General features: G+C 45.2%; 1 protein-coding gene across 3 annotated transcripts in view; it reads left to right on the top strand.

The window, feature by feature from the left end:
- Window positions 1-27,816, top strand: part of CHM (CHM Rab escort protein) — a 980,660-nt gene that overhangs the window by 249,984 nt on the left and 702,860 nt on the right. For all 3 annotated transcript variants that reach the window (XR_015295298.1, XM_086918782.1, XM_086918781.1), the window contains exon 3: window positions 23,584-23,656. Coding sequence is in view for 2 of the 3 variants with exons in the window: in XM_086918782.1 (XP_086774908.1) it covers window positions 23,584-23,656 (73 nt within the window). In the remaining variant the exon portion in view is untranslated. The remainder of the gene's footprint in view (window positions 1-23,583; window positions 23,657-27,816) is intronic.

Below are 27,816 nucleotides of genomic sequence, written 5' to 3'. Positions count from 1 at the left end.
TGATGGTCTGCTCGCCAATAGAGTCAACTCTTTATGTGCTGTACCCGAGTCATGTGCCCGTGCTCTAGAGGGTGGGTGTTGGACTGTAGAAACACCCTTTGTAGATCAACACTGGGTAGTGGTGAGGGCGAAGACACCTCGTCCATAGCTAGAGGATCTGTACCCCTCCCCTCATGTCGCGCCCATCCCACGTTGGATATGGTGCCAAATCCCTCCACTCCAGTCCCCCTCCTCCGTGACTCCAGTCTCAAAGTGCCTAGCGGGGTTTCCAGGCCGTGTCTTTTTCTCCCCTTGTCCTGCTATAGTGAGGGAAATGTGCTATGGTAGAGGTTTGCAGGCGTAGGATTGGACCCCCCTCGCCGCGCTTGTAGGCTGCATTTGTGATTTAGGGTTTGCACTGGAATTCGCGGGGGCATCGTACCCAGTGAGCCCCCCCAGGTGCTGGGTTATAAAACGGGGTGGTGGCCGTGTGCTGGGCCTTTGACTCTGCGGCGCCTCCTCTCGCTGCAAGAGGCCCGCAGCCCCGGCCTCGAGTTCGCGCCACAGCCGGCTATCTCTTTGTGCTTTGTGTACTCCGCTGGCGTCGGTAGAGCCCCCTAGTGCTGGCAAGGGACCGGAGGAGTCTTTTCAAGCGTGGGGTCCGCGGGCCCCCCACCGGCGCAGATAAACACTGTCTGGGGCCTAGAAGATCCCGCAGTGGTCGCACCTTTCTCCCACTCCTCACCTTCTATTTTCAAAGTTCTATCCTGCAGCATGGAAGGAGCTCCAGTTGGTGTCTCAGCAAGACGGCTCACCTTCCTCCCATGTGGGGTTAGGCCCTGTAGCCCTGGCATCAATTTTCGCCTCACCAGCTTGGAGGCAAGGCCTGCATTAGTTGAGAGCCCCGTAGATATCCAGGGAGCCCCCCTGGACGAACGAAGGACTGGTAGAGTCTGTCAGGCTGTAGGGTCAGCGGGCCCACCTACAAGAGCAGCTAGTCTCTTTCACTGGGGTCTGTCGTCATGCCCTCTTCCCTGCTCTCGGCGCCATTTCATCGATGCAGGCACTCGATCAAGGCGACACAGCTCTAGGTGAGAAGCCCGCAGAGCTCACGCCCCCTCCTGCTCCTCACCCTCTGTCCCTCACGATGCAAGCCTCGCGGCTCGGAAGCAGCTCTTGTTGGTGCCCCAGCAGAAGGGCTCCTCTCCATATGGGGCTAGGCCCTGAAGCGATGCTGACCTGTGGCAACAGGCTGCTCCTCCAAGCCCCCTGCGATGGACAGTGGCAGGGTCACCAATGCCCCGTCGGCGTCTGTCGCGGCTCTTACCTCATCGACTGTGAGCTGGTCCGGTCCGCAGCGACCCCCCCTCTCGCTGCCGGCATTCCGATTCTTTACCACCTCCGGCCAGGCGCCATTATGCGATTCCAGACTCTGAGTGTATAGACAATTATACCGACGTGCAGCTTCACAGAACTTCTCCCAGACGGAGTTCTCGCTCCCTCGCGTTCATGGGACAAAGAAGTGCGGTGATGGGGACACTGTATGCTAAGTTTTGCCAGAGGAAGGAGCCCGGAGTGAGGAGCCTCACGAAGACACGTCCTTCTAGATCGCCATCTAGGCCATGCCCCCGGATGATATTTTATGACCGATGAACCAACTTCATCTCTTCTTACATGAGAGAGATGTGGGAGCAAGCTGGTGTGATATACCACTTCTCCATGGCAACATGGTTTGGTGGAGTGGTTTAGCAAAACACTGCAGAGCATGATAAAAACGCTTCCAGAGAACCTCAGGAGTACATTTGTGTTCATTGTACAGTTCATTTTAGAGACTGATGCTTCTGACAAAGGTGTTGGAGCGGTGTTAGCTCAACTGAATGACAAAGGTCGAGAGCTTTGGGTGGCCTTTATTAGTAGGACATTATTAACCAGAGAGCAGACCTGAGCGACCATTAAGACGGAAGGCTTTGCTCTAGTAGTGTGGGCCTTGCATTCCACCTATTTTTGTGTAGCACAAAGTTTGTGGTGCAAACAGATCATAAGCCACTGAAGTGGTTGATGGCTATGAAGGAAGAGAATCCCAAGGTGTTGAGATGGTCTATTTCTTTAAAAAGGGTTAGAATTTGTAGTGGAGTATAAAGCCAGATTGAGCAACAGGAATGCTGACTGACGTTTTCAACCCTTATACTGATCTGACCGCCCTATCTCTCATGGTTAGGAATCGATTCGGGTTGCTCTGATCTGGGAGGGGCGTCTGTTAGGAAGGAAATGTCCTCTACATGGTAAAGATATATACACCTGCCCAGAGGGCCCACCTGTACTCTGGTCTTGATCCCTGATATTTATGTCTTGTCATAGCCAAAGATGAATCATGCATGTGCGCCCTGACATAGGCCTGCCTCAAGGATTGTGGTCTTGATGTTGCCTGGGGGTGACGCCCAAAGTGCTACCCTCATAGTGGTGCAAAGGCTACCGCCTTCACCAGGAATAAAGCAGAACCAGCACGGTGGGGGCAGCAATACAGAAGGCTACAGTACTGAGCTGTGCGCGCAGACTGAATGTGTGCTGAATGCATGTGTGACTGTAGTGGCACAGTTCATGGAGCTAACAGGTAACAGTACTGGAGAGTAAGTGTGCTTTGGAAGTATTCTGAGTGGACCTGCAATAATACAGTATTTGGAGGACCTTGAGTTCCATTTTGGGAAGCCCATGCCTACCTGATGAAAACATGAGGAGTAGAAGAATCCCCCCAGACAAATTTGTGTATTGCTGCAATCCTGTGAGCTGGGTGGGAAACACAACCCCTTTTACACTTCAAAATGTTGCTCTTTGACTCAGAAATCACAAGGAAGGGGCCTAGACACCCTGTGGAAAGAAGATGGGACCTGATGTGTGGGAATCATGAAGAGTAGGGCTTGGAACCTGGGATTAACCTTTTGTTGCACATATCACTGTGGCTGACATACAGGGATGAACTCTGGTCACTCCTATGAATTGAAACACCTAATGACAGTAAGGGGAACATGAAGACTCTCCTGATCATCCAAAAAGGGCCTCAAAGTATGGGGGGCATTCCCCTTTTCCACTGCAAATCTAAGATATGAAACCAGCCTTGCTTTGAGGGCTTAAACAGAGTCATTGTGCACAAAAAAGTTTTGTATTTGAATCTTTTATTCTTTTATTGAACAAAACCTGGCCAACACGTGTTTAATGACATTAAGGTTGCTTCTTTAGGGCAGATAAAATAACTTAACAAAGTAAGAAAAATGTACAAAATTAACTGTACGGTCAAAACAGACATTGAGCAATACCGAATAAAAAGGGGGGGGGGGGTAATACGTTTTAAAGTAGAAGAACAAATAAAAGACATATTAAAAATAACAACATTAGAATCACGAATACAAGGCTTTTGAAAACTTTATAATTAAAAAGGTACAGACAAAATGTTATATAAACATTGATTATAATATTCTGTCAAAGATAGAACTTTGTGAACCAGACACATAACAGACTTTCACCAAAATTGTCCCACTAGAAGAGGTACCCATGCCCAACCTAACAAATAGTTTGCAAATCTATGTTTCTATAGATTTTTCAAACAAAGTGACTCCCAGAAAGAACAAAAGGAGAAGTAGACACAACTGTTTTCAAGATGAATCCTCATAACTCTAGCGCATCCAAGACAAATGAAGCAAACAGGACGCAAAGGCTGATGTTTCCATAGACATCCAAAGCAAGTGATGTTTTTTTAGATAAATCCTCATGAGGGTAATGCACAAAGAAACCAGACAAAAGGTAAAAGTAGATTATAAGTGAGAATCACAAACAATTTCTCAGAATGCCCTAACGGAAATTAATGTTATATAAAAAAGATCTAAATTGAATACAATACCTAAAGCTCTAGTAACCAAACAAATAATGCCACTTAAATTCCTTCGTTTATCTTCAAGTGAATACATCATGACATAGGAACAAATGAAATCTGTAAAAATAAGGGAACAGTTTCCAATTAGATACATCTATTTAATAAGAAACAATCGGGGGTACAAATGGAAGTCCATGAGTGGAATACTTACAATATCTGTTAATCAATTCCGTTCAGAAGGAAGTCTCCAACATTCAACGTTTCTCACAGCGAGGTTAACCCAATCAGGGGAGACAGACAGCAGTTAAGCAAGCTATCAATTACACCAGAAATAAAGTGCTCTACAAAAATCAGATTGATAAAGCAATTAAAAGTAACAAGTAAACTAGTACCACCATTAGGTTTATAACAAAATACAATTGTGAAAGTGCCCTAGTATATAACATTTTGAATAACCTTTGTCATCCTCTCTTACCGGATATGAATGGACAAAACATGTTAAAGATCGTTCTCAGATTACCTTTTGATGAGGGAAAACATTAAAGGATGTTACGCCGAAGCGACACTATTGCATTTTCCAAGAAGGGACACAGACAAGAAACAATTGTGAAATTTTTTTTTTTCTTTCAAATGTGGATTTTTTAATTGCTGTGAGTTTATAAATTGCAAACAAACCAGTTTTTATGATTGTGAAAAGAAAAAATGGTACCCGATAACTGAATTTATAAATTGCGAAAAAAACTCTGTGTATATGCTCATATGTGTATGCAGCAAGATCTATGTTGGATCAACCATTCGTCCTGTAAAAAAGAGTTGGCAAGAACATTTAAGGGCATTTAGAAAATCCAAATGAAAGATATCCTAGGTTAATTCATCTTCTAGATTCCGAATGTTTAAAGAAACTTTGTAGGATATGCTTTGCTGCATTTGAAACTGTAAAACCACATAGTAGAGGAGGTGATTGTGTCTATAGATTGTGGGAGAGAGAGAGATTTTGGGTTTAGAAACTGAGAGCCTTCGAACTAGATTTAACTAAGGAGGAGGTAATATATTATTTATTGTAAGACCACTCCTAGGTGACTGTAATTTGCAAACAGAAAGCATACAACTGTAATAGTGACCCCTTTTGGTCAAATATACGATCTCTTGTTGTTTACTTTGTTGTGTGTATATGGAGCACACAAGACTATATTCTCCTCCCCCCACTCCCCCGTTTTGGTAAAATAATTTGAAAGACAGAGTATCCATAGTGTAGTAAAATGCACAATTAATTTGTAGTTCTGGTGGCTGCAGCATTTGCTTAAGGAATGAATAGGTAGCGTGCCATAGTGGTGTGCCTCAAGAAATATTTAAGGTTAAAGGTAAGCTTTATTATGCGTACAATATGTATGTGGCACTGGAGATTGCCAAATATAAGTGCAAAGAGTTAACATATGTTTGGAGGTGGAGAGTCGATTACAATGTTGAAGTTAAGAACATTATAGTGTATTTGGTAAATTTGGATTTTTGTTCCAGTTGATGACATTGAGTAGTTTGGAAAGGTATTATGATGGTTAAAATGGTGACCGCAGTGGGTCACGTTAGATGGAATAGAGCGTTTTAGTTTTCAGAGCTATGCGCACACATTATCAGGTGAATCAAGTTTAAAGTATGCCGTTCGAGGTGCCTGTGGTGAATATGTCGGCTCCATTGTTTTAGATACATTAAAGTCAGTTATCTTGTTCTCAAATTTGGTCAGAAGTAAATAAGTTTGATTTGAACTAAATTGTGGGTATGACTCCATGTTTTTTGTAGCGGTTGACAAGAAATGCATATGCTATCATTAATGAGAGAATGAGAGTGAGTATGGTTAGTAATCAGACAATTAATTTGGTTAAGAGAACCTCATTCAAATTCAAAAATACTTTATTTAGGCAATGAAGTCCGTTAAAGTGCATTCCTTCAAATAAAGTCAGAATGAGAGCTATTGCCACAATTTTTTCTTAAGTCTCCATAATTTGACAAGTAATTCATAGTTCATCCTCAGGATTCCTCACTGGTAAAAATGGTTACAATACAATTGATAAAAAGCTAATGACTTAATAAGAATGTCTTTGGTTAAAATAAAAGCAGTGCCTCACAGTTTTTTTTTAAACTACTAAGGTTCAAGGATCCTCCCCTTCTTCATCTCGGGGTTCTGAATTAATTTTTATTTGCTTCTCCTTAGACCCCAAGAATTTTACCAATTTTGTGATAACTTGCAGCTGCTCATTGTTCAGTAAGAAGCTGACGAAAGATGGTGATGTCCGTGTCCCCTCCCCTCCTTAGCCCATAGTGATCTAAGCAATCTTCTGCGGTCTACCAGTAGTGTAGAGCATATACAAAGCAAATGAGTTATTGACTCCTGGAATAGATTGCATAGTCAGGCATATTTTCGACTCTGGTTTAACCTCCCATGGTGGTGACAGGTCGAAGGACCCCCCAAGAGACTCCCCCGAGCCCCGCAGGGAGCACTTCAACAGGCTCATCAGGCAGTCTAAGCTCTGGTGTTATGCAAAGGGCTTCAGCGCAGATGAGAAAGAGTTCCGCCTGCCCAAAAGAGCTCGCAGCAGCTCCCCCTCCAAGAAGGCTTTCAAGGGCAGCGGCTCGGAAAGAAACGCTAAAATGAGAAGGCTTGTTAAGGACACCGAGCCAGCGAGGTAACAAAGCAGTCACCGCCAGCAGACCAGGCCTGGGAGGAAGTGGAAGAGCAGCAGTGCCGTGCCCACCCCTGCCCGGTGGCCCTTTACTCTGCTCGAGCACTTTCCCTGTACCCCTTCCCTGGTGCTAGGGGCTAACGGAGATCTCAGTTCGGCCTACTACCTGGGTGCAGGCCGCTCCAGGTCCGTGCCCAAGCTGCACCCATTCTGGAAGTGGTAACTGGGGGCATTGCCATCCCCCTGCTTCTTAGCCTCAAGTTCAGAAGCTTCCCCCCTGTGGGACACTGGTAGCCTCTTGGCACCGGCCTATACCGACTTACCGTACAAGCAACTGTTGAAAGAGGTGCACTTTGAAGGGTCATGCACTGTGGCTGGGGAGTCAAAGGACTACAGACGTCCGCCCTACTGGTGCCCCTGGTTTGGCTGCTGGCGGTGGATTTGAGGTATGTTGTACTCGGAGAAAGGTAGTGGAGTGAGATTTGGGGTTGTGGCCAGTATTGTCGTCTACACTTGCGCTGCACTGGAAATCTGCGAGGTTAGAGGGCCAGCCACAGTCCTCAGAGAGTTTGTTCGGAAGGGCCTGGCCATTGGCACACTGAGACCTGCTGCCAACAATTCATCTCCGGTTTACCAAAGAAACAGGATCGCCTCAGTTCTCGTCCATTCGCCTCCCTGCGGGAGCAAAGCGGGACTGCAAATGGTGCTTGAGGCCAGCAGATTTCAGGGATGCGACGGTGAGCGGCTGCTCTGGCCTGGAGGGGGAGGCCTGGAAATGCTTTCTCTGAGCAGGTGGGGGAGGGGGCCCGGGGACACACTGATCTGTAAAGGTCCTGACCGGAATGCGGAAAAAATGCCTCCAGAGGCCCCTGCTCAGCAGCCCTGGAAGTGCATCAGTCCGGCTCTGCCGTGTGCCTTTAGCCACTTTCAGCTCAGGAACAATTGTGTCCGCGCTGGGCCATATGCTGGGGGGCTGCATCGCACACATCCTCTCGCTGCAGGATTTATGTGCCAAGCCAGAGCTCACCCTTGCTGCTGCCTCAGACCACGAAAAGGTGCTAATTGTTTGATGTTTATGTCTCTAAAGAGGGTTACTTGCTGTGGTGCACATTCAACCACTCCAGACGCTTGCTTCATCAACATGTTTCTAATTTATTAAGAGCTTAAACGGAAAGAGCAGTTTGATCCCTTCAGGACAGAGAACTGTGCAACCTGCATTCCACGGCGGGGACATTGGCTACTTAACAAACAGTAGAGTGCCCCGGGGTCATCACAGCCACCTTGGCTGCGCTGGAGCCTCCGAGCTAGACGGTGTGTGGAGTTATTGTTTGTTAGCAGGTTTTATGACTGTATCTGACAGAGATGTGACACGGGCTGTCCAACATACATGTTTTTTTATTGTTAATCGTGCAAGTTACAATTACTGCTGCACATTAGAAATTGGCTGTGAACTGTCTGTTTTCTGCCCACAAACTCCTTTTAAACTCAGTGTTGTCAGCTGTGCCTATCATTGTTCACTCAGGCACATAGTTGTTTCTCTGTATCTGTCAAGGCGAGGACCGCCGTAGAAACCACACACGACTATCAGACGGCAGCCACATTCTCTTGTACTTCCTTCCACACACGTGCAGGGGAGTCTTCTTTTCACTACCCCTGTTAGTTGTGTGCTGGGACAGTTACAAGGGAGGCTGGTCACGATAACCCCTGCTAACCTATGGTATTAAACAGCATATCCAAGTACATTCTTTGTGCCCTGGTGTCTTTTTAATTTGTCTAAATTACAATCAAAAGATATTCTACCTGACCCTTAACACAAGGCCACGTGAAGGTTGGACTATTTCCTTTCTTGTGGAAAGCTTTGCTTGTGTATGCTGTGGTGATAATATGAAATTGGACTTTTACTCGGTGGTATAATGCATGAATCTGTTTATTAGCATTGTATACTGTGCCACTTTTCTCTTCACTACATAGCCTAATAACACCTGTTATTTAGAGCTGGAGTACAAACCCACTTGTATTCATGCACCTGTTACTAATGTAAAAATATGAAATGTCATGGTATTCTTCTCACTGTGTGTGTGTGGGGGGGTTCTGTGTTTGTGTGTGGCTCTGTATGTGTGTGTGGCTCTGTGTGTGTGTGTGGTCCTGTGTGTGTGCCTCTGTGTGTGTGTGTGGTCCTGTGTGTGTGCCTCTGTGTGTGTGTGTGTGGCTGTGTGTGTGTGGCTGTGTGTGTGTGGCTGTGTGTGTGTGGCTGTATGTGTGTGTCTGGCTCTCTGTGTGTGTGTGTGTGGCTCTGTGTGTGTAGCTCTGTCTGTGTGTGTAGCTCTGTGTGTGTGGCTCTGTGTCTGTGTGTGTGGCTCTGTGTCTGTGTGTGTGTGGCTCTGTGTGTGTGTGTGTGGCTCTGTGTGTGTCTCTCTGTGTGTGTGTGTGGCTCTCTGTGTGTGTGTGTGGCTCTGTGTGTGTGTAGCTCTGTGTCTGTGTGTGTGGCTCTGTGTCTGTGTGTGTGTGGCTCTGTGTCTGTGTGTGTGTGGCTCTGTGTCTGTGTATGTGTGGCTCTGTGTGTGTGTGGCTCTGTGTGTGTGGTTCTGTGTGGCTCTGTGTCTGTGTTGCTCTGTGTGTGTGCGGGTGTAAATGCAATAGGTCTTGCATTTGCGAGAGATTAAGATATTGGCATTGTAAATGACAATGCCATTTATTTATCTGTTTTCAAAACCAACACATGAATACAAATGTCATTTACAATGACAATAGCACTAACTTTTACAAAGGCGAAACCGTTGCATTGTAAATGATAGTTACATTTCTGTTCAGGGCTGTTTTGACCAGAAGATGAGGTCATTTTAAGATCCACAGCTCCCTGGAGCGAGTTTGCACCAGTGCTTCGTCTAGGGCATGCGACCAGTCGTACGAATGTTTTGTTCTGTCAATACATGCAGCTTCCCACCAAATGAGATGTTTTATCGATCCTTGCTCAGCAGACCTTGTGGAGTGCAGGTATTTTATTATACAAGCCATCTGTACAAGCAGTCGATCCTGTAGGGTAAATTCCATCCGTATTTGAGCTGGCGAGGTGTTGCCTGGTAGTTGAAATAAGGACCTAAACACTACGCTCTGTGCCCTATTTAAGAAAGTACCCAGTTTTCCCGGATAGGCCTCTGATCCGTATGACAGTATTGGCAATAATTTGGCAGATGGTGACCTTAACATTCATTTTGATAACATTTCCGATAATGTTGCCGTAGTGTTGGCGCCCAGTCTGGCTGCACTTCAGTTGGAACAATTCATTCTATCCCCCACTCACATTAAAGGTCACCTTTTGGAACCTGTATTTAGTAATAGTATGCACTTTAAGGTAGGCTCTATCAGCCGTCTCCGCTGGACTTTTTGATCCCTCTCATTTGGTCTATATATAGACCCCCTCTCTTAACTCCTATTTCGCGAAAATTTTGAAACTGGTCCAGACTCCCCTTAGAACAGTGGATTAACTCCCTTGCAATTTCCAGACCTTTACCTACCCGGGAGCCTTTATTAGATAATAAGGAGTATAACAACTGGATTTCGAAGTCCCTTGACTCCATACTCCCCCTCTGTAAAACCATCTTAAAAAGGCTGCAGAAAATGCCCGTTGGTATTCGGAGGCGCTCAGAGGGAGAAAGCGACAATGTAAGAAACTTGAAAGGAGGTGGCGTTTGGGATAAGCCGCTTCAGATAAAGTTATTCACAGAGAGGCGATTAGAGCCTATAAACAAGAAATAAAAGTGACACAATCCGCCTACTATATCGGAAAAGTCATGATGGCCAGATCAAAACCAAAAGAGATTTACCAAATAGTAAAAACTCTCACCAAGCTTTCCCCTCCCCTTGCCTCTAACTACAATCCACTGTCCCGATGTAAGGATTTGGGGAATTTTTCTTTAAAAAAATAAATCTAATCTATTTATCATTCCCAGATGCGGACTTAGATTCCTCTGCCAAAGGATCACATCTACCCACAGAAGCCGATCACCCCCCCCTAAATATTTTTGATCGGTTCCCTCTGCTGGACCCTGTGAAACTTGAACCATTGATGTGTCAAGTAAAGTCTGGCTCCCCTTGTGATCCTGCCTCCCGTGCACCTTGGTTGCGGCTATTCAGGTCATCCTTCCTTCGGTCATGGATTTACTCAATGCCTCTCTATCCACAGGTATTGTACCACCCACATGGAAGCAAGCCATGGTGCGAGCACTCTTGAAAAAGCCGAATTTAGACTCCAGTTACCCTAATAACTACCGTCCTATTTCTCTGCTACCCTGGGTGAGCAAAATCCTCAAAAAACACATTAACATGCATCTAACAACGTTTCTCGAGAGTAACCATTTGCTTGATGTCACCCAGACGGGTTTCCGCCCCAAACATGGGATGGAAACTGCTTTGTTGGCTGCAACAGAGGAAGCTAGGAGGATCTTGGATCAGGGGGGATCAGTGGCAGTTATCCTCCTTGATCAGAGCGCCGTGTTTGACACGGTGAACCATAGAACTCTACTGTGTCGACTCCTTAATTCAGGAGTGTCAGGGAGAGCACTGGCCTGGCTTAAATCTTTCCTGAGCAACAGGACTTTTCAAGTTTTTGAAGGAGACTCCGTATCCTCGAGCAAACCCCTGGGCTGTGGGGTACCGTAGGGCTCATCGTTGAGTCCTACGTTATTAACGTATATATGAGACCGCTGGCTGGGATCGTTCGTCCATATGGTATTAAGATCATCATATATGCGGACGATACTCAGCTAGTGGTCTCCTTTACGCAAAAGAACTGCCAGCCAGCGCAGGACAGCCTGACGAGCTGTTTGGAGGAGGTCAAAAGCTGGATGACCGCATCATATCTCAAGCTTAACGGAGACAAAACTGAGCTCATGCTCCTGGGCCCCCCAGCCTTGTCTACCATCGACTTATTATGGCCCCCGAGCTTGGGCTTGCCGCCCACACCTAAAGACAATATAAAAAGTCTTGGGGTCTGGCTGGACAAGTCCTTGACACTTAAAACTCAAGCAACCAAAGTTATCAGCCACCTGCTTTGGCCTCATCAGACTCCTGAAGAAAATTCTCCCTCTTCTACCTTTGGTAGCCAAGCAAATTGTTATCCAAGGCCAGATTCAGTCTCGCCTTGATTTTAGCAATGCCTTGTATTTAGGGGCGCCTGAATACTCCTTGCAAAAACTCCAGCTGAATCAGAATTGCCCTGCAAGCACGTTGATCCAGCTCCCCCGTAGAATCCCAGTTGGGCCCGGGCTGAGGAGCCTCCATTGGCTCCCTCTCAGGGAGAGAATTAAATTTAAATCTATGTGCATCTCCCATCAAGCCTATTGGAAAACTGGTCCAATGATCAACCATTCACTGATCACTCCCTATTTTCCTATTAAACAGCTGCGCTCCTCCCATGCCTTCCTGGCCACTGTCCCCCGAATCAGGAGATCCAGAGCAGGAGGCAGGTAATTTTCCTACAATGCGGCCAAGTAATGGAATTCACTCCCTCTCCATCTTAGGTCTAATCCTAACTTGCCTTCCTTCCGTAAGCAGCTTAGAACTTTTCTTTTTAATAAACATGATTAACTCTCTCTGCTAACTGTGCCAGTAGGTACCATCCCTGTTTTTCAGCGCCTGGACGCCCCAGGGCTGCAGTCGCGCTTAATAAAACCCCTTTTCATTTAATTTCATTTCAGATACTATTTTCAGCAGTGCTTCATAAGAAAACATGTTTGTGCTCTTGAATATTGTTCGTAAAGCACCTTGCAACAAAGCTAGTTTTGGTTTTAGTGAGTTTAAGTGCAGTAAATGACCTATTTTGTTATCTACCCACTGCCCAGGTTTTTTTATCGGTTCACGATGGTCAGGCGATGATTGTCAAGATGCCATTAATGTTGTAATTAGGTCTTGCAAGTTGAAACCCCTATTTTTTAACTGGAATGGTATCATGACAGTACAAATTCCGACCATATCGGTTCACGTTAGATGGAATTGAGCGCACTAGTCATTAGCGTTTAAGCACGCATATGATCAGGTGAGTCGAGGTTAAAAGCTTGGCATACGGCTTGTCTGTGGTGAACATACACCCTCTCAAGATTTTCGTATGTCTTAGAGTTGGTTATCATGCCAGTAAGTTGTGTCATTCCAGTGGTTAGAGATAAGTCAGTTTAATTTAATCTAAATTGTGGGTATTACTCTGGTTTTGACAAATGGTTGTGAAGTAATGAATATGTTATTAAACAGTGCATAGTCTGAGTCAATGTGAGAGGGTACGTCATTAATCAGACGACTATTTTGGTTCGTTTTCTGACACGGAAACTTGTAGGATGAGGAGGCATCTATACTTTTTTTTAGTGCTTTAATTGCAGTTTAAACTCTTATTCTGCAAGTAAGTTGTGTTTTTTACTTCCATTCTAGTTATGAAGTTCTAGTATAGAGTGACTTTTAAAAAGAACATAATTTCAACTTTTTGAAAATTATAAAGCAATTGATTTACAGATATTGTAATATTCGACTCATGGGCTTCTGCTTGCACACACAATTGTTTCCTACAAATTAGATGTATCTAATTGCAGACTGTTTATTTTGATAGATTTCATTTTGTTACTAAGTTATAATGTATTCACTTGAAGATAAACAAAGGAAATTAAGTATCATTATTTGTTTTGCTATAAGAGCTTTGGGTATTGCATTGAATTGTATTTGATTTTTTGTATACCATACATTTCCGTTGGGGCACTCTGAGAAATTGGGTGTGATTCTCATATTTAACCTGCCTTTAGGTTTTGTGTGGTTTCTTTGTCTTGAGGGCCCTAGCCTTGTGATGATTTATCTCAAAATGCATCCCTTGCTTCCAATGTCTATGGTACCATCTGCCTTTACATCTTATTTAGTTCCTTTGTCTTGGATGCACTAGCGTTGTAAGGATTAATCTCAATCACAGTTCTGGCTACTTGTCCTTTTCTTCTTTTTTGGAGTCCCTTTCTTTTGAAAATCTTTGGGGAATTGCTGGCAAAAATCTGTTGTGTGTCTGGTTCACACTGCTCTATCTATGGCAGAAATATAACCCTTTTGTCTGTACCTTTTCTAGGTCTCGCCTTAGCAGCGCATGCGCTGTCTTTTTGAGACATGCTGTATCTCTTCTGGGAGCTTTGAACACGCCCCTCGCTTGTCATTTGTTCCTGTGCGTGCTTTTCAAAATTCCTTCCTTTCTGTGGCTAATTAACATTTGTCCATCCTGTACATGGCTGATTCATGCCCCTGGTGACTGACCCTGTTACATGTATTATTGCTTATTTGTCTATTTCTGTTTGTTTCGTTGCACTTCTTTTTCTGTTTGCTTTGTTAAGTTTTTTTGGAAGGCACAGGGAGGACCAACGTGGAGACTTAAACCTGGTTCCCTAGTTCTAAAGTCAGCAGCTCTACATGTTATGCCACATCCACTCTCCAAACATTGATGGTTTTCTTATAAAATGCCAGTTTTTTCAAGCTGAAGCATTGTTGCCTGTCCTATGCTCCTTCTTCAGACCCTTCTCTGCCGCCCTCCCCACCCCAACTGTTCATTTCTGTTCTAAACACGAAACTCATGGGCAATGAGTTGAACATAAATACTATGGTCTAACATTCTGATGTACCAGAGCTTATGATATGGAGGGTTGTAACTCCCTTAGAAAAGAAATGTCAAGGTGCTGTGCACGTCACAGGGTCAAGCTAGTCCTGCTAAGCCAAGTGGGCCTCTCAATCCCTGACAGTGATAAAATATCAACTAGTTGTTTATTAATAGGGCTTGTTTTATTATACTGTAAATTGAACTTCCTAAAATCGTCAGTCTTTATTGTGACAAGCATTTTTGTAACCATACCTGTACTAATTTGTGTAATTTATAAATTGAAGAGAAATTGGAATTTAATTTTACAATAATAACCACTTTGAACTAAAACATTTATATTGATTGCTTAATAATGTTGAGTTGTACGTTTGCGACACATGACAATAGTAGCAACATATACATCTGAGGTATGTTTGCAATCCCCTGCCGTTTTTTAGCTCTTTTAAACTAGGTTGCTGTGGATAATTTTGCTACCATGTGTACACAAATAACCAGACAGGCAGAAGCTTTCTCTCAGGCGGCGTTCATGAGAGGGACATAGAGCGGTGCACAATGTCTGCATGGGTAGCAGTGGATGATAATTTTTGTGATCAAGCCAGTGACGGTGCACAGGATGGCCGGCAAAGGCTCATCTCTTCATCTTATACAGAGAAGTCAGCTGTTGTTAAGGAGTTGAAGGCTGGGGGTATCTTGGGACCTTGCACTGGCTCTGCGGCTTCTAGGCTCGGTGTTTTGTTGCATTGCACTGGGTTCCAAGAGCAAAAGTATGCAGTAGTCAGAATTCAAATATTAGAGTTCTAGATTTCAGGCTCCTAACCGAAAGTTGCTGATGGCCGTTATGCTGCCAGTATTCTTAATGTAGAATAGCTGCATTTTAAATGGAAAAGTTAAAAACACTGAGTTTATACCGATTTCAAGGTACACTTATTTGTAGCTTATGTTTAACCCCTTCCATGCTGGTGACGAACCCCAGCCGTCATGCACTACAGTGCTCGTGTGCTGATGACGGCTGGGGTTCGTCATGGCCCGCCCGTGTTCTGCCGGCGGCCGCACACGGGGAAAATCGCGGCCGCACGGAAGGGGTTAAAAAATGAGGCTGGGATTCTGCCTGCCAGTTTAAGAAAAATGACAATTTAAAATTTTATTTATAATAGATGCTGAGTTTATAATTTGCTTATGCATGCCATCTCCATATTTTTGATGTGCTTAAATGTGCCATTTTAATGCTTTATCTGTGGCGCTTACAGCGACAATTTATCATAAGTAGAACAAAGTAGTTAAATCCATGTAATTAGATAAATATTGCAACTAACCCACATTGGGTAATGTAATATTTTATAAGTGGTCTTAAAACAGCCCTGAATGTAAGTGATCTGGTTAAAGTTGTCAGTCACCCAATACGTGGGCCTGCTTTGGAATTATGCTTTGAGCTAAACACGTCCCCTTCACATATCTCTCTGTCTCTCTTCCTCTTTAGTTTGTGTCTTTGCAAAATATGGAACCTGCAAACAGCAATCTATTATCAGCGAAACAATTGCAGTCTAGTACATTAATGTCACAAATGAAGTTTAAAACTATAAGCGTCAGAAGGCATTATGTTAATTTATCCTGTAGCGGGGGGACATTTGTAAATATCGCAACATGTGGACAACATTCTGGTGGAAGGTCCAACTTTGTCTCAGGTAGGGAATGGATCCTTTATTGATGCTTCATGCATTACGACATTTGGCTGACCAATAAGTACAGAATCATTAGCGCTATGTGTAGCTTGACATGCTTTAGGACAACTTCCCAGTTTCCCACCCCCGGTTTGATGGTCTATTTGTCTCACGGTCATGACTTTGGATGTACCCTCCAAAAGATTGTTAGCATTTTCCCTTGTAACAATTGCTGGAGGAGGTTGAGTAATTGTACTACAATGTCTAACTTCCACAGTAGACTGTCTAACTGATTCATGCCCCCGAGTCAGGGTAATCAGAACTTCTAGATACTCCTGATCCAGCCCCACCCAACAAGTTGTTTACGCTTTTTTGGTAACACCCACATTTACTTCGAGTTTGCCCAGCTTTGTTACTTCCAGGCTGGACTACAGTAACGTTTTGTACCTGGTTGTTAACAAAGACGTGACACAAAAATTGCAGGTGGTGCAGAATGCAGCTGCCAGACTGCTCTGCCAGGTTCCTAGGCTTGCTTCTATCTCGAGATTCTTACTTGATATTCATTGGCTCAGGGTAGAGAATTGCATTAAATTCAAATCCTTTAACTACATGTTTAAGATCAAATTTGGCAAAGCCCCTCAATATCTTCAATCCTTAGTTCATCCTTACAAACCAGCGCGCTCTCTCCGTTCTACGTCTCAAGTGAAATTTTCGGTTCCCAGAATCAGACTATTGCGCATGGGTGGTCGGTCTTTCGCCTACCTAGGTCCCTCGCTGTGGAACTTCCTCCCCCTGTCTCTACGAAACGAAACAGTCTATGGGACTTTTCGTAGAGGTCTGAAAACGTGGCCCATTCCTTTCAGGATGGTGCAGAGAATCCCTTTGGGGTAACTGAGCGCCATATTAATTCAAATAACAGAACATAACATAGCCAAAATTGGAGCAGGATTTTTTACAAGTAGTTTATCGAAGTGCATTATTAAGGTCCCTATGCTTTGCTCAGATAGGTCTTTTGAGACTGATGGCATAGGATAGGTTCCTGACACTATTATATTTTGAGTGCTCTTATTCCCTTTATGCTGAAATCCCTTGATTTTATTTTTAGCTCTGGTGCTTGCTCTTTACGGAGGTTCCTGATTTTTTATCTTCCTTTTTCTCTTAGCTGGCAGTTCAATTATCGTAGGTGAGATTGAATTAAGTGGAGATAAATGGTCAGCAGGGGTTAAATGTTTATCTGTTGACAGCGTGCTGGACGGAATTTCCTTTTCTGTGTCCCCAGGCGTTCTATTCAAGGTTTGATCTAAATTCGAAGCAATGAGTAATCCGCTCTCCATGGACAATCGACATTCAACCCTTAGCATTTCTTTGTCCAGGGCTCTAGCAGCACACGTCAAATAACTGTAAATGTAAATGTAAATTGATACTTGTATAGCGCACTACTCACCTGCAAGGCGCTTGTACGAATACCGCTGTGGAACCCATCCTGGCTTTCCCTGTGAGGCGTCCACTCCTGGGCACCCCCAAGGTAGAGGCCAGGTACCTTAGCGTTGTGGGGGCCGTTGTGGAGATTAAGCAAGCTATTGCCCAGAGTTGCAGAGTGGGACTCAATGATTGGAATAGGCACCGAGGCGAGAATTAATAAGTCCGTGGAATTTTGAGCCCAAGACCTGCCGAGGCGGGGAATTGAACCCAGGTCCCGGGCTAGACTTCTGCTTCAGGGTCTGCCGCTCTAACCATTGAGTCTTCTAATGTGTCGTTTTGAAGAGGCCTCAGAGTGCCCTCTCTATCACCCATTTGTTTCTGTTTGGTCATTGGGGAGCAAAATCAACCCCTCAAAGAGAAACTTAACTTCCTTTGAGACCAAACTACAACACACCTCCAAATCACACTGTTGCTGGAGTATTGGAGCCAGAAAATAGGACCACAAGAGTAGTCCCAGCCCAGACTCCTCTGGGCTCTGATGGGCAAGGACTGGCCCGCCTGCGTTCCGCTCTGCTGGAGCCCACAGTGATTTTTAAAGCGCTGCCTGGCGCTGGAGATGACGTTGGCGGCAGTGGGTCGCAGTGTGACCTGGGTCTGTGAATGCTGACCCCGCCAGCCGCAATAGAGGTAGCAAGGTAATGGCAGCAAACAAGCGTCCTGCGCTGCGGGAGTCCACAACGATTTTTAAAGCTCCGCCTCGTGATGGAGAGGACATTGGCGGCAGTGGGCCACAGTGTGATCTAGGTCTGAGTCCTGACCCTGTCCAGGCAGCAGGGTTATGGCAGCAAACAGGCGTCCGTAAATTTGTGTTACTTTGTTAAGTTAATGTATTGGCACTAAAGAAGCGACCTTCACGTTTTGAAATGTGTTGGTAGGCTTTGTTCATTATAAGAATAAAGGATTTGAATAGAAAACGTTTTTGTTCACCATGACTCTGTTTTAGATCTCACACCAAGTGCAATTTCGTCCTCCCATTAATTGTGTTGGTGGCCAATCAGCTCTGGAGACTTGCCTGCTGGGACAGACATCTTTTCAAAGGGAAAGAAGAAAAAGACAAGTGGACACTTAAAAAGAAACAGAACTCCAACATACAGCTTCAAAGACTTTGCCCTTAATCATATTTTGGTGTCTGGAAATTGACTATAAGAAGGGAAGGTTAAAACACTAATCTTTGTCATCTGCTGAGCAGCCAGACGTGCTGTTTGAGGAGGGGAAGCTCTGCAAGCCTTCTGCCCAGGATTGGGGTCAAAGAGCTTCTAGTCTCCCTACTCTGTGGGGGGACATCACCCAGGGAAAAGCAAGTTTACCTGCCCTGGGGACTGGAGTACCAGCCCCTGCATGCTTGCCAAGACCAGTGTGCCCTGTGAGGAAGAAGAGAGCATTTGAGGGAGTGAGATCCAGTGTGCAGCCCTACCATGAGGACTCCCTGTGCGAGGTGTGAAGATTCAACTATGCACCAATGGAGTTGTAGCCTGGCTTGTATTAGCGATCCCTGAATGCAAGTAGTGGGTCGCCGTAGACTAAGCCATGCAATGAGCGCCAAGCTCATACCGCCGTGTGGCGTTGACCCCTAAGCCAGAGGGAACCACCATGGAAATGACTGTGTGACCGAAGTGCCAAGACTTGTGAACGTCTTAGCAGTGACCCCATGTGCCAGAGAGGGGCAGTTGTGGGGTGGGAAATTGCAAAAGTGGAGTCTACATTGTGCTCGGAGGTACCGCTGCAACACCGTTTGCAAGGGGGAGCTGCCGGTTCTAACTTGCCAAGGATTTTGGGTAGTTGTCTGGGACTGGAGTGAGGGCCGAGAGGACACTGGGGAGGACGTCTCACCCTCTCTCGACTCGAGTTGAGAGCCGAAGGATTGAATCCCCCTCTCTCCCCCCAGGCTGTGCAGAAATTGACTTGGCGCATCTTCACAAGCCTGAAGCTGCTACGATCATTGGAGAAACTGGCTGTGCCACTCAGGAGAGTAAGCCTGCGATGGCCGTGTGTGCCGTGAACGGCCTGACTTCTCAGAGCAGGTTCTGAACTTGTGAGTGCCCGCGCTCAGGGCACCTGCTGCACCGTTGAACGCTTCCATGCTGCAGGAGCAGTTGAGACTTGAACTGGGCTTATGGACCTCAGTGGACTCGCTGTAAAAGGTGCTACTGCACTAGAAACACTTATGACTTCTTTCTAAAAGATTAAAAGAAACTCTTGAGTACGGCCTATTAGTGAGCATTCCTTGGATATGGCCACCAGTGAATGGGGAATAATACCTGACCACGTAATACACTACAGTGTGAGAAAGGGTTGTACCTGACATTTACTATAACCCCAACTTCATGGGAATTGTTTTATTGCTCCGGATTGCCATTATTCCTTTTAATGTGTAGAGTTACAAGTGAAATACTTCTCATAAAAAAGTATATGACTGGACAATGATTTATTGTTCATACTGTGTGTACTTTCATTTATGAGTTGTGTTCCCTTACCTGTATCAGCACCCCCGCTGCCTCCCCCCACCCCTGGGAGCCTTTGCCGGGTTGTCCTCAGCTACCACTAAGAGTCAAGTGCAGTAGGGGGAACATTTGCCCAGTTTTCAGGATTCATAGTAGGTCTGACCCCTGAACATCAGGAGTAAAAGCCCTCAACCACTGAGGTTGGGCTCAGTTGCCCCTGGTACCCGTGGCCCTCTGAACGGAGTTCTGACAATCTTCAAATTTGTGGTTAACTCTCCTTGTAGTTGGGCTCCATTCAGTGCGGAAATTGGGAGTTAATTTCAGAGTGATTTGAGACAATAGGCTTCTGCAATTATTAAGTTTGGAAACTGTAATATTTTTTTAAGCCATGTCGACATGATGATTTTGATCTGTACAAGCAGCTAACCTTATAGGATACTTGTTTATTATGAAGATCACTTTTGTACTTTTGAAAGAGAACAATAATGCCTCTTTTCCAAAGTGTTCACTCTCATCGATGTATAACTTTTACATTACAAAGTCGACAAGTTATTTTTTAGTTGTGGTGTGGGCCACTACTTCCATTAAAACATAATTTTTCATAGTTTATAACTGTGGCCACATTTGAAATAAGCATTGGCATAGCCAATAGGTCTCACCTTTTGGACCTTATAAGTGTTTAGCTTTGCAAAAGTTGATGTTGATGCACCAAGGATATTGTGCTGCATAACTAAATACTTATAAGGTCCCAAAAGCGAGATCTATTGGCTATGCCGTTGCTTGTTGATACAGTTGTGCTGCACTAATGTGACGTTTACTTGTTCTGATGTTTCTTGACAACAAGCACACACACGCAAAGTAATCCTTTTAATTTCTTTAAAAAAAAATAGAGCCTGGTTGTAACAAAATTTTTGACTTTTACTCTCCAGGCCAACACAGGAGTAAGATTCACGGGACCAGCTGCGCTGAGGAGTGGAAAACAGAGCACATCTCGCTGTTTATTACTGCTCCAGAACTGACTGCTGCACTAGGGACACGCAAAAGGAAGTGTTTGATTTTATAGTTTAGCTGGAATTTCCTAGCCCCCCTCAGACACACACACACACACGCACACGTGGAGAAGTGTGGCTCACTGGTTAGAGGAGGCATACCCTGAAGCTGAGGTCAGACCCGGAACCAGGGTACGATTCCCGACGCGGCAGGGTCCTGAACCCAATTGTCCACGGACTCGATAATTCTCGCTTCGGTGCCCACTCTAAGCACGAGTTCACACTATGCAGCTCTGGGCAACAAGCTTGCTTAATCTCCACAACGGCCCCCCTGCGGCGGGATGCCTGGCTTTCACCTTGGGGATGCCCAGCATGGGTGATCTCACAGGTAAAAACCAGGACGGGTTCCCAAGGCAAGCGCCGAGATGCCCAAGGGTAACATCGAGCGCTATATAAGAACACACATACATACATACATACAATCTCCTCAGATTATCCTGCGTTAATTCTGTGAGTATCAGGGCTTCCACCTGGATTCACACCGCCCTCACTCACCAAGGAGCCGCGAGCCCTAGAGCCGGTGACAGAGGGTCGCAGGCGCCTCCCTATGCGGATGTGGGTGGACGGGGCACTGACATGACCCCACAGGTGGAAGGATACAGTTCTTTGGGTTTTGTGGCCATCAGTGCAAAAAAGCGCAGACGCCCCCAGCCCAGTCGGGTAAAATAGCGCAGGACAGAACACCAATATTATGATCTTTCATTCTTAGACAAAACAAAAGAGTGCGGAAACCCAGTGTGCGTGCTGTGCCCAGGTTCTGCCCGCACATGTTTTACATGTGCTGATATCTACGCACTTCAAAGATTTATCATTGCACAGCAAATTATGCAAGGTGCAGCGCAGCACAACATTTACATTGCACATGCTTAGCAGAACCATTAACGAGCACGCAAATGAAATGTATAGATACAAGTCTCTGAGACAAACATGTGACTATTCTTCCTCCGGGTCAAGTAATGCCAACCAGGGGTTCCCATGGCACGAAGTAAAATCAAAGGAAGGCTTCAGTAGTGCACAAAGATTGCCATTTGGATAATAAATTAGAGACCAATCGTTTTGTACTTTTTAGATGAAACGAAAAATGCAATGCCTGTCTTCCTAGTGGTTGGAAACATCAGTGACGTAATTCCGGTGACAGTTTGAAATGTGTCAAAGGACACAACCTCGTTCCAGTGAATTATGTTTTGTTGGCCAGCTGACTAATGTTGTAGAACAGCAATAGGTAAACATGGCACCCGTGTATGTCAGACACATGCTTATGTGCAATGCATGTACTTACTAGTGCAAAGGAACCATATTAGTCCCCTTTTTTGGCTACACCCGCCTGCTGTAAATGGACGCTTTTCTATCGGTTGTCAGAGTTGCCAACCTTTCCTCAAAGATCGGCTTCACTGGGCTTGTGCTCACTGTGGTAAATAAATAAATAAATACAACTACACAAGCCACCAGTCCCAAGTAACTTTCTCTCACCGTCTCCTGTCCGGAGTCAGACTCAACGTTTTCAGCTTCTTAAACCCCACTCTTAGAAGATGTAGCGATCTGGGCACGGCGCGCCTAGTAAGTGTTGGAAAGTCCCCTCCCTTGGAAAGGACAGCAGGTAATAAAACGATGATCTGTAGGTAAGGGCTCAGTTTCTGTAAGAATAACAGATCCCGCCTCCGGCAGCCGTAGGAACAGACAGTAAAGAAATAGAAACCCGAACACGTCCTACTGCGCTGTGGAAGGTACATAGATAGAAACCCTAGCTGTCTCCTGCACTTTTCAAGCACTCGTGCTTGTGGCAGCATCCACTTTGGGGGAGCGAGCAGCGGCGCGCCGGGGTCATCTGTTTGTAATTTACGTGGCCGCGCCACTGCTCGCTCCCGCAAGGTGGATGCCGTCACAAGCACGAGTGCTTGAAAAGTGAAGACCGATGATTAAAGGCCCTCTCCTAGTGCAGCGCATGCCCGCTGCCTAGGCGTGACCTAAAACACCCGGGGTGGTGGTGGTCGGGGGAGTCTTAAGCCTTTGTCAACATTTGTGTTTTTAACTTTCATTCTTTCCCGCAACATTTGCTGAATGATCACTCTTAAAAACCGCTGCACCAATTCGGACCAAATTAGGCTCGGAGAGACGGCCTATTTTTTATGTTCTGAAGACCAAAATAACTAAATCTTCCAGAGAATCACTAGAATATTATCAGGCTGACCTATGGTGCCTCTTTAACAGAAAGCACCCCACATGATCTGACTGAGAGCATGGCAGACAGAGGGGAACTTTCGCAAGACGACTTGGAAAAGGTCTAAGAGGGACTTCACCACGTACTCGATAACACAACCTGGGCAGCACAATAACCTAGAATGTTATAGATCACTTGCATGAAATGTACATTTGCGGAATACCTTAAGCATCGTGGTAAAGATCCTAAACACAAGCAGATAGTTCTGGTAATACAGACTATATTTAGTTTGCAAACATGAGTCCTAATTGGTCCAGAATGAACAATTTACTAATAAAATAGTTTTACGAATTATACATTGAACAGTGAGATGTCTGAAGGTTTTTGAAACCTTGTACCAAGTGAAAGGTTTTTGCAAATTCAGCTACACCGCATGAAACCTGGGCATGTGAAACAAATTCACAAGATTGTATTTTGTGAAACGCTTAGTCTGAAATGAACGATTTTTCAAAAGCTTCGTATATTAATTTTTCTATATGAAATTTTCCAAAAAGTGTTAACTGATTTTGTTTATTTGGTTCATGCAACGATGAGCAATGTTATTTTGAAATCTGTACTGTTTTTTTTTACTCAAATCAAATAAAATATTCATTTCATTATTTCTCAGGAAGAGTTACTATGGAGGGAACTGGGCAAGTTTTACCTTTTCGGGGATATTGTCCTGGTTGGAAGAGCAGAAGGTACGTTTCTTTGCATTGAAATGCCGTTACTCATTGTTGATGATTACGAAACAACGCGTAATGTAAACACGTGTATAACCAGTGTGCAGTTTGCCTTGTAAGAAAAGCAGCGCTGAACATCACTAGAAGGAAGTTCTTACCCATTGCTCTTTCTACCACTTAGGTTGGGGCGCTGTGTGGGACTCACAGAAAAATAGTCTTCATTTATTTATTTTGGATTATTGTATAGCTCTGTTGCCGGCTCTTTGCTTTGACGGATTCGCCTTTATTGTAGCTGCACTCTATGAAAGCTGCTGTAAGAAACATTAACAAGCATTGGCAAATCTAATTGGTCTCCCCTGTGAGAGCTATTGACTTTGAAAATGTTTTGTAGCCATCCTGTACAGCAGCGCGGATGCTTTGCATTTTGCCTAAAAATAATCTAAGAAAGCGTTTTTTCCATTTGCGCTGGATTCATCATAGTCTATTTTTATTATTATAATTACTGCCAAATTCGGTAATACCCATGCTGTACAGAACATTACCAGCTTTAGATCAGTACCACTGATGCGGTCGCACTGGGCACTGACCTGTGGAGCAGCGTCAGATTGGTAACGCAGAAACTCGGGCAATGCCGGTGCCGATTTCCAACTGTGGCTGCTTTTTGGAGCAGTCTGCGGGGCAGATTTGGGCGGTGTCACTGTTCGGATACAGCCAGCAGCCAGGGGCGCAACTAGGTCTTAATTTCGGGGGGGGGGCTAACATGGCAGATGAAGGGGCGTGGCTAATGTAAATCAATGGGGCGGAGCTAAAATGGCAGATATTCAGGATCGGTTAATGCTCAGGTCAAGCTGAGAAAAAAAATTGGTGAATTCTGCATTTGAAACTGGACAACAATTAAAGCACACATTTTTGTTAGTTTGAGGCATTGCCCCCCAAAACCCATACTCACCCTGAATCGTAAAATTACCCCTGGCACACCAAAACACATACCCACGCTGAACCCTAAAATTAACACCCTCACACCCTAAAACCCATACCTGCCCTGAAATCTATAATTACCCCTGGCACCCCAAAACCCATACCCATCATATCCCTAAAATTATCCCTCCCGGCACCCCAAAACCCATACCCACCCCACACCCTATAATTACCCCCTGGCACCCCAAAACCCAATACCACCCTGAACCCTAAAATCACCCCCCTGGAGCCCCAAAACCCATACCCGCCCTGAATCTTAAATTACCCCTGGCACCCCAGAAACCATACCCATGCTGTACCATAAATTCCCCCTTGCCCCCCAAAACCCAAACCCACCCTGAACCTTAAAATTACCCCAGGCACCCCAAAACCCATACCCATGCTGATCCATAAATTCCCATCTGGCACCCCATAACCCATACCCACCATGAACCCTAAAATAGCCCCCTGACATCCCAAACACACAACTGTCCTAAACCCTAAAATTACCCCTGGCACTATAAAACACATACCCACGCTGAACCCTAAAATTAATCCCATGGCACCTCAAAACCCACACCCACCCTGAACCTTAAAATTACCCCTGGCACCCCAAACCCCATACCCATGCTGAACCATAAATGCCCCCCTGGCAACCCATAACCCACACCCTCCCTGAACCATAAATTTCCCACTGGCACCGCATAACCCATACACACAACAAACAATTGGGGAAGGGTCTAAGGGCGGGTTTACCGACCAACCAGGTACATGCCCCAAACACAATATTATAACAACAAATAATATCTGGGGGTCAAAAAATAGTAAGTCAGACAGAGTGGATAACACAACCAATACTACGCAAAAAACACCAGTGAGAGCATCATGCATGCTAGTAAATGCAGGCCAAGTTAAGGCTCAAGAGCATATGGAGAAAATAGTTCCCATCAGAAGCCACACTGTACCGCCCTCTTTCTCATCATTTGGGCTCTCCTTACCCAGGAGACAAAACGGCCGGTCTGATGTTACCGTGACCGATAAATGTGACAAGTGGGTAGTATGTTTTGTACAAAAATTAAAGTGGCTACTGAAAAAAGCAGTGTTTGGTGGTAGGAGTGAAAAGTGAGGGGTTTTAATAAAATTAGGTGAATCGGGTAGAAAAACAGAATTTATTAGTATCTCCCAATCCCTAAGGTTAAAAAGCAAGTGCAAGTGCCGGTTTGAAATAATAACCGCACTTAATGATGGTCAACATGTTTCTGCATTACATAGAACAGAGTTTCAAATGCATTCTTCAGGACCTTGTTTAACAACACTACTGCTTAGAATAATGAAAAAATATCACCTGAAAGTCCCAGGTGTGTACTCAACCGTATACTGTTATTGCATTGTATCGCATGGCATTGGATCCAGACAGAAAGACAAACAAACAAGAAAACAAAAGAACATGAATGAATCATATTCAAGTAGTTTTTCAGTAAAAACCATAGTGTGATGCAGACGCATTCACACATACTAGGACATAAGTTCCAATATACACACTCACCCATATATGATGGTTGAGAGGCTTCACCCCACCTGGCTGCAGCGCAGGTATGAGGAGCACCGCTCTAAAAACAATTTATGAGTCACTTTTAGATGTATTTCAACAAAGAAGTAAAAGGAGTTTACACGGAGGCGAAAGATGACTTAGTTACCCCATCAAGTGCTACGTGGATTTATTGCAGATAACCCCGCCTGTACTATACCCCGGCGATCAGACTAATGGCTAGATTCCAGTTGTGACACGGATGCCAGTCCGCTAATCGTGTCCAACAAATGTATGGCCAAAGTTTGGTTAGAAGGATTTATGGCTTAGCGGCAAAACGGAGAGCGAGGTCGCTTTAAAAGCAGCGCTGCTTTCCTTTACGCTTTGGTATTAACAGGCTTTCAGCGTGCACGCTAGAGAGCGAGCGCTGTGCGGCCCGCTTACCTGTCCGTCCGGCAACCCATAACCCACACCCTCCCTGAACCATAAATTTCCCACTGGCACCCCATAACCAGGGGCGCAACTAGGTCTTAATTTCGGGGGGGGCTGACATGGCAGATGAAGGGGCGTGGCTAATGTAAATCAATGGGGCGGAGCTAAAATGGCAGATAATCAGGATCGGTTAATGCTCAGGTCAAGCTGAGAAAAAAATGTGGTGAATTCTACATTTGAAACTGGACAACAATTAAAGCACACATTTTTGTTAGTTTGATGCATTGCCCCCCAAAACCCATACTCACCCTGAATCTTAAAATTACCCCTGGCACACCAAAACACATACCCACGCTGAACCCTAAAATTAACCCCTTCACACCCTAAAACCCATACCCGCCCTGAAATCTGTAATTACCCCTGGCACCCCAAAACCCATACCCATCCTATCCCTAAAATTATCCCTCCCCGGCACCCCAAAACCCATACCCACCCCACACCCTAAAATTACCCCCTGGCACCCCAAAACCCAATACCACCCTGAACTCTAAAATCACCCCCCTGGAGCCCCAAAACCCATACCCGCCCTGAACCTTAAATTACCCCTGGCACCCCAGAAACCATACCCATGCTGAACCATAAATTCCCCCTTGCCCCCCAAAATCCAAACCCACCCTGAACCTTAAAATTACCCCAGGCACCCCAAAACCCATACCCATGCTGAACCATAAATTCCCATCTGGCACCCCATAACCCATACCCACCATGAACCCTAAAATAGCCCCCTGACATCCCAAACCCACACCTGCCCTAAACCCTAAAATTACCCCTGGCACTATAAAACACATACCCACGCTGAACCCTAAAATTAATCCCATGGCACCTCAAAACCCACACCCACCCTGAACCTTACAATTACCCCTGGCACCCCAAACCCCATACCCATGAACCCTAAAATTACCCCTGGCACACCAAAACCCATACCCACCCTGAACCATAAATTCCCCGCTGGCACCCCATAACCTATACCCACCCTGAACCCTAAAATTGCCCCCTGACACCCCAAAACCCACACCTGCCCTGGACCCTAAAATTACCCCTTTCACACCAAAACACATACCCACGCTGAACCCTAAAATGTCCCCTGGCACCCCATACCCACCCTGAACCCTAAAATAGCCCCCTGACATCCCAAAACCCACACCTGCCCTAAACCTTAAAATTACCCCTGGCACCCCAAAACCCATACCCATGCTGAACC

Source organism: Lissotriton vulgaris, chromosome 4_1, assembly GCF_964263255.1.
Source record: "Lissotriton vulgaris chromosome 4_1, aLisVul1.2, whole genome shotgun sequence".
NCBI lineage: Eukaryota > Metazoa > Chordata > Amphibia > Caudata > Salamandridae > Lissotriton > Lissotriton vulgaris.
Note: the sequence above shows the minus strand (reverse complement) of the source record. Positions and strands in the feature narration are given on the sequence as shown.